Source organism: Hevea brasiliensis, unplaced genomic scaffold (assembly GCF_030052815.1).
Source record: "Hevea brasiliensis isolate MT/VB/25A 57/8 unplaced genomic scaffold, ASM3005281v1 Scaf276, whole genome shotgun sequence".
Taxonomy (NCBI): domain Eukaryota; kingdom Viridiplantae; phylum Streptophyta; class Magnoliopsida; order Malpighiales; family Euphorbiaceae; genus Hevea; species Hevea brasiliensis.
The window spans coordinates 101,274-107,625 of record NW_026614780.1 but is presented as its reverse complement, the minus strand read 5'-3'; the positions used below and the strand labels follow the sequence as shown (position 1 = coordinate 107,625).

General features: G+C 34.4%; 1 protein-coding gene across 1 annotated transcript; it reads right to left on the bottom strand.

The window, feature by feature from the left end:
* Positions 1-304: 304 nt before the first annotated feature.
* LOC131169116 (putative hydrolase C777.06c) lies at positions 305-6,062 on the bottom strand. Its single transcript, XM_058141942.1, has 12 exons — positions 5,773-6,062; positions 5,027-5,142; positions 4,780-4,892; positions 4,001-4,042; positions 2,943-2,998; positions 2,706-2,782; positions 2,154-2,273; positions 1,677-1,753; positions 1,522-1,585; positions 1,308-1,358; positions 1,051-1,099; positions 305-880 (listed from the first exon to the last, which is right to left on the bottom strand). Exons 1-12 carry the CDS (start codon positions 5,954-5,956, stop codon positions 762-764), a joined length of 1,068 nt encoding a protein of 355 aa, XP_057997925.1. The 5' UTR covers positions 5,957-6,062; the 3' UTR covers positions 305-761.
* Positions 6,063-6,352: the final 290 nt, after the last annotated feature.

The window sequence follows — 6,352 nt, the reverse complement described above, 5'->3', positions numbered from 1 at the left end:
TCTTTTACCTGCTTCTCCTTTTGACAAAAATTCACTTTCAGACGCTTAGTTGCTGCTTTTATTTGATTTCACAAGAACCCAAAATTTTTTCAACTCTGGTTCTTTATCCTAAAATATGCAGCATCCACTGTTCTTTCTTCCAACACTTTTGGAAATTTTGGTCCTGACATGATTGGCCTAGATTTTGCTTTTAGAAAAGGAGCAGTCATGAGATTTTGATTTAACCTTAAATCATTTCTACAAAGAATTTATGGCAACCGACAATTATATCATTCCTTAAACAGTATATGTAGACACCCAAAAAAATGAATCAAGGCCGTTCTTTTTTTTAAAGATACAATCTCATAATGCTAAAGACGACTCTAGGACGCTGATACATGTATCATTTGTGCACAAATAAAAGAACATAGTGTTGAGCACCGTCCAGACATTTCTGAAAGTTCTAAGTAGGTCCCGAAGAGTCACAAGCAAGTGGGCTATTTCTAGATTTAACATTGATAAGATGAGAAATGAACCATTTGGTCTCCACAATAATTTCAAATAATCAACTAAAAACTCGTCTATGGTTCTAGCCTGCTGCAAGATGTACGGCAGCATTGATGCTGAAGGCAAATTACACTAGAAGATTTAAAGCATTAAGGGGAAATTATCGATTCCGAAAATGAGACTGATTTGCAGGAGCTCATGAGGAACCAACATACACCATGCTGTATGTAATTATTAAGAAAAAGAATGGGATGGAAGTAGAATTAAGACAGAAGTTAAAGTGTTACTGGTATACGCAATCCGTCATAGCTTAGTTGTACATCAAGCCCTTCTGTCTCCAACAATTTCGACAGATACACATTAACCTTTTCATGATCCATCAGGTGCATCATGCCTTCACAAGAACAAAATTAAAAGCTAATTATTTTCTTTAGAATAATTCTCAACTGAAAAGGATGATTAGTCTCACTAATAAACTACATTTAATATGAAGCCCTTCAAAATTTAAAAAAAAAAAAGACTAGTTAGGATTCTTGATAGAAAAGCCAAAGTGATTAAAAATACCTGTGAAAAGTGTTCTTTTTGGTTGAATTTTCCGCACTTCATCTAAGGCCTGACAAGAATGTCAAAATAAGCATAAAATCCTAATAACACAAATTTTATTATCAGAAAAGGCAATTTTTTTAGTAAGAAATTTTATCGAGAGAAAATAGCAGAGGCTATAATTTGTTATATTTTTTTTTAATCAACAAAAAAAAAAAAAGACATAATGACAACGCCAAACAAAATAACAACCCACTGGATTATATGGATTATCGTACCCTTGGAAGTCCAAAATGTGTTGAAGAAGATCGATCAGGCCTCAATGCATCCTAAGAAAAAAAGAACCAATGCATAAGCTGAACAGGGGAATATGAAACAGGCAAATGCATGAAGCAATAGAAACGGGCAAATGCTATGCAATTGCATATTTTCATATGCCCCCTTTGTGCATGCATGCATAAGAAAGAGAGAGAGAGAGAGAGAGAGAGAGACCAAAATTAGAATTTCACAGTCCTTGAGTAGTAGATAAGTTTGTTCAGGTATGTCACTAACATCACTGCAAAAAAAAAAAAAAAGGATTAGCCCCAGAAAGCAGGCAGAAGTAAACAAATGATTTCCCAAAACGTTGTGAGGCTTAGAAGCAATACCTGATGTAACATATGTTACCAAAGCGAAAGCCAAGGGAACGATAACCGAGACCATGCCACACTGGTAAAGGCGTAAACTGAAACAAAGCAAAATATATGAAAATGGTTCACCTTAAACAAGAAAGTATTTTGTTTTTACTTATAACACCATAAAACATGGTATTTTACTCGATAACTCAAATAAAAAGATACTTCATTCCAAATTAATTTGCTTTTACATTGGAAAGTTCAAAGAAATATGACACCAGGTCACATGCCCTCACAAGCAAGACCACATCAATGACTAAATATGCAAGCCAGAAGACATTAAATTTCACTGAAAGGCTACAAACATTACCAAAATTTCATCAATTAAAGATTGAAACAATTATTTTGTGGCAGCAAGACAGCTTTCTAAGTAATTCCTCTGGACCTGAATATCCATCTGTACACAACTACTGACATAGCATGAAGATCTCAAAATGACTGTATCAATACCTTCAGATCACATGCTACAAATGGCTCCTCATGTATGATGTTAAATTGTAACTCTGAGACAGCAGCACCAGGTGTAAGGACACTTGTATCTACCAAATAATAATGAGTCTTCTTCATCACCTGAATTGCTTTGACTGTCATACAGTCAGTTCTGAGATATATAAAATCATTCAAAAATATTTCATATAATCAACAATTGCTGTAAAGTAATTTTAATATGCAATGACTTATCAATTCAGATAAGCAGGCATGTTTTTATTGACATTCTACAACAAACACCAAGAAAAACAATGAATTTTTTTTTCACATAGTTAATAACATATTCACAAAAATTACTAGGAATCAAAATTGAGCTAAAACTCTCACTTCTCTAGCTCCACAGAGTAGCACAGGAGAAGAATTTCTTTTAAATGATTTGGCCTTGCAATAAACATTCAATTACACTTCAAGCAATTGCAATGCACTTATCATAATATTACCAGCTCCAAAAGCAATCTTAGAAGAAAAGAATAGGGAATCTGTAAAAGGAAGGCAGAAATGGATTCTTTTTACCTCAAAATCACGCTCCGCAACATAGATTGGAATGTAGGGCTGCACATTGTTTGTCCAATCTCGAAGATCATCCAGACCTGGGGATTCAATTTAAGCAGAAAAAAAGACAGCTCATCAATGCCAGGTAACCTGCAAGTTTACATTTGAAAACAAGAAGAAACTTCAAGCATTGTCCTAGCTCTTAAAATAATTTTTCTTTTTTACTAAATAACATTAGAAAGTGTTAATGTCGGAGACCTCCAATTGCATCAGCATGAGAATGAGTAATAATAACCGCATCAATTGTTCTTAGCCTGAAAGAAACAAAAAGGAAAATACATGACAATAAATGTATACAATATAATAGAAACAGCAAAGAACTACCAATTCAATATGCCACTCCAAATCCTTCACCACTTCCTTGTACCATTAGAGACCTTAAAATAAATTAACAACAGAACAAATAACAAACTGTACAGTGCAAAATATATACTCTTTAGCCAGTGTCAAAGTTGGTGTGCTGGAGTCCAGACAAAATAACTTAGGAAAATAATTAAGGGAGAATCCTAGTGCATTTTTTATTTTAACTCATGACTTAAGGCTGAAGTTGTTCATTTGATTTCATTCTCCATTGACCTATTATTATGTACATATAATCAACTAGGAACTTCTCAATAACATGCAATTACTTTATACACAATTGAATAGTTGTTCATGTAATCCATACAAACAATAACAAGAAATAACTCAGGACCAAGTGGAATACAAAAATTAGAACAGAGATAAAAGCACCTCATGGAAATAGGAACAGGTGTGCTCCATTCCATTTCACTGATACAGACATGATAATCATCACCAAATAAGATAAAGGGCACCACTTTGAAATCCTATTGCCAATCAAGAACTAAGAAGAATGAATAGACTACATTATCTCTGCACATCTGCACGAATTCATGAATCTTGGCTGACAACAAAATGTTCATCATTTATGCAAGACCAAATTACAATTCCACTGTAATTACAAAAAAGAGTCATGACACCACTGCATTTATCTCACCTAATGTCCTAAATATACATAAATTGATACCATCCCTTGCGTGCATGAGAAATATTAACTTTTTTTTTCCTTCATCCTGCCTTCACTAGTAGTTAAGATTCCCAATGTACAACTTACAGCATAATATTTGAATCTTACCCTCGCTAGAGTTATCTAATCTTGAGTGAAAGAATCATTTCATGATCAACCATCCAATTTCTATGGAGCCCAAAATTAACAGCTTGAAATACTGGAGAAAATGTATAAAATGAAGACTAACCCAAATGCAGGAAACCATTGAAGAGCACTGTGGTAGAAGAACCTACAAAACAGAAGTTGCAAAGAAAACGTTTGATCAAATTATATTGGGCAATTGATTAAAACATTAAATAATGCTCAGCCACCAGGAACTTCTTGGTTGGCCACATTATTCAGCAGGAACAAAATTATTTTCCTTCCTATTTCTTAAATGTGAGTTTTTTTCCTACAATGGGTAACATATTGCCACAAGCATCAAACCTGAAGGATTATAACTACAACAAATCATCAGTCTGAACCCCAAAAGGGCCAAAAACCTCATTCATGTCTATGCATAGAAATTTTACTTTCAAAAACAATCTAAGCATGCAAATGCCAAAATATATGCTAATCCCATATAACAAGCTTCCAAAATTTAAATCATTCCCTCCTCCCCATCCTGTGCTACTGCTAACTCACTATTGCCCACAAAAAGTCAAAGAATCACAAAATCCCAATGCTATCATTTTTTAAGTAGAACCCCAATTCAATATATGATGCAAGAAGTAAAGAGCACCAAGCTGAAGATATAAATTCACCCCCACATCCCATTTCAATCCATATTTGAAATTATAAAAGAGAGCCTCAAAATGATAAGATGTCAGAAAGATGAAATTTTAGTATTGATAAAAAAAAAATGAAATTCCATATATAGGACTGCATCCTTACCTAAACAAATTTCAGCATTGTTGCAAAATTTAAATAGCCATTTAAATTTTTATATGAAAATAAAATTCAAAGCTAGAAGTATCTTTCACTTACTTGCCAGCATCTATTAGAATGTTGCGTCTTTCACCAGGCCCAGAATAACGAATAAGGAGGCTCGTGTTCAATCTTCTGTTCTTATTACCTGGTTCCACAGCCTTTGAGCACACCTGAGAAACCAAGGACCATTTGCAGTCTTGAATCAATGCATCAGGTAAATTTTATGCAGTTGCTTCATATTCAACAGGGCATATGATATTTAATCTTAAAATAGTTCTAATGAGAGGATGGTTTGCAGCAATACCGGACATTTCTTTAGAGGATTAGTTAGGCAGCTGAGACGTGGAATCCCTTCACTAGTTCCTGTCCCCATGAATATGATTTCAGATTGGTACTGTGCATCAGCATTTCCACTTGCATCTGCACTGAAACACCTGGTCAGAACATGACTTATTGAATACCATCATAAACTGCAAACTATATGTAAGTGGAGTCCACAGACACCTGCACAACAGGCAGAGACAATCGAATCTTAAAGCTAATGGAATCATTTTCTTACCCTAATTTATAGATGTTAAAACCACTGAATCTAGCAAAGAATTTTTCATTGCATAAATCTAAGATTGCAGATATCCCTTAAAATTTGGAACTTGTTATCGTATTAAAAACTTTTAAGCAAGTAATCCCATCAGTGCTGCTAGGCTTATGAGCCAAGGAAAGCTTGGAATACTTAAACATACATATGTAGTTGCTGCCTTGCATTCATTCACACATAAAACAATAAGGCTTCAAATTAACATTTATACGATTATTGTAAGACAAAGGATAAGATATAACCTGAATTAATACAGAGCTTGCAAATGCATAAGAAGTTAGAAGGGGGAAACCCACCACATATTGACACACAACAGTCATTCGGCTTAAAGGTTTGCGATTTTTAACTAAAATAACGTCTTCTTGAAACGATAAATGCCCAATTGAATTCATGAGATAGCCAACCATAAAGAACAGAAATGATACTAATAGTAGTGTACGGAAGGAAGAACATACTAGAAATAAAGCAAGCTCGCAAAATCCTCTTAAACGGAGAGAACCCATTTTTGGAAAGTGAAAATAGAGAGAGCCCATTTCTTGAAAGTGAAAGTAAAGAGCTCTGAAAAGAGAATTGGCGTCCGCGGAGAGCAAAAATGGCCAGAGAAGGAGATACACGAACGGTGCCTATAAATTGGACCATCCTTTCAGTAAGCTCAAATTTTTTGGTTTCTGTTAATTGAAATTTTATAATTCTCTTGAATGTAAATCAAAATTTTGAAAAGAATAAGAGGAATAGCCAAAAGAAAATATACTTTTCAGATGCGAAAGGTGGCTTTTGGGTTTTTCGCCCTGTGGTTGGTGAAGTCGCTCACCGCGTTTCCAAGATAGGAGGAATAACAAACGGCGAGTTTTGAAACTATTTGAGTCGGATTGATTCCAGTTTTGAAACTATTTATGGACTTCTTTGGACTTGGATGGCTAGGATCCTAATGGACTTGAAGTTTTGTACTTTGATTCTTTACCAAACATTTTAGGCCATGGGCTTTTTCTCCTAATGGACTTTAAATTTGTATTTCTTCCACAATCCATAAGGGTT

Coding starts and splice junctions, on each gene's coding strand:
- LOC131169116 (XM_058141942.1), bottom strand. CDS start 5,956: ATGGTCCAATTTATAGGCACCGTTCGTGTATCTCCTTCTCTGGCCATT. Junction 1,586..1,676: donor GGTAACATATGTTACATCAG/GTATTGCTTCTA, acceptor TTTTTTTTGCAG/TGATGTTAGTGACATACCTG. Junction 1,100..1,307: donor CACATTTTGGACTTCCAAGG/GTACGATAATCC, acceptor CATTCTTGTCAG/GCCTTAGATGAAGTGCGGAA.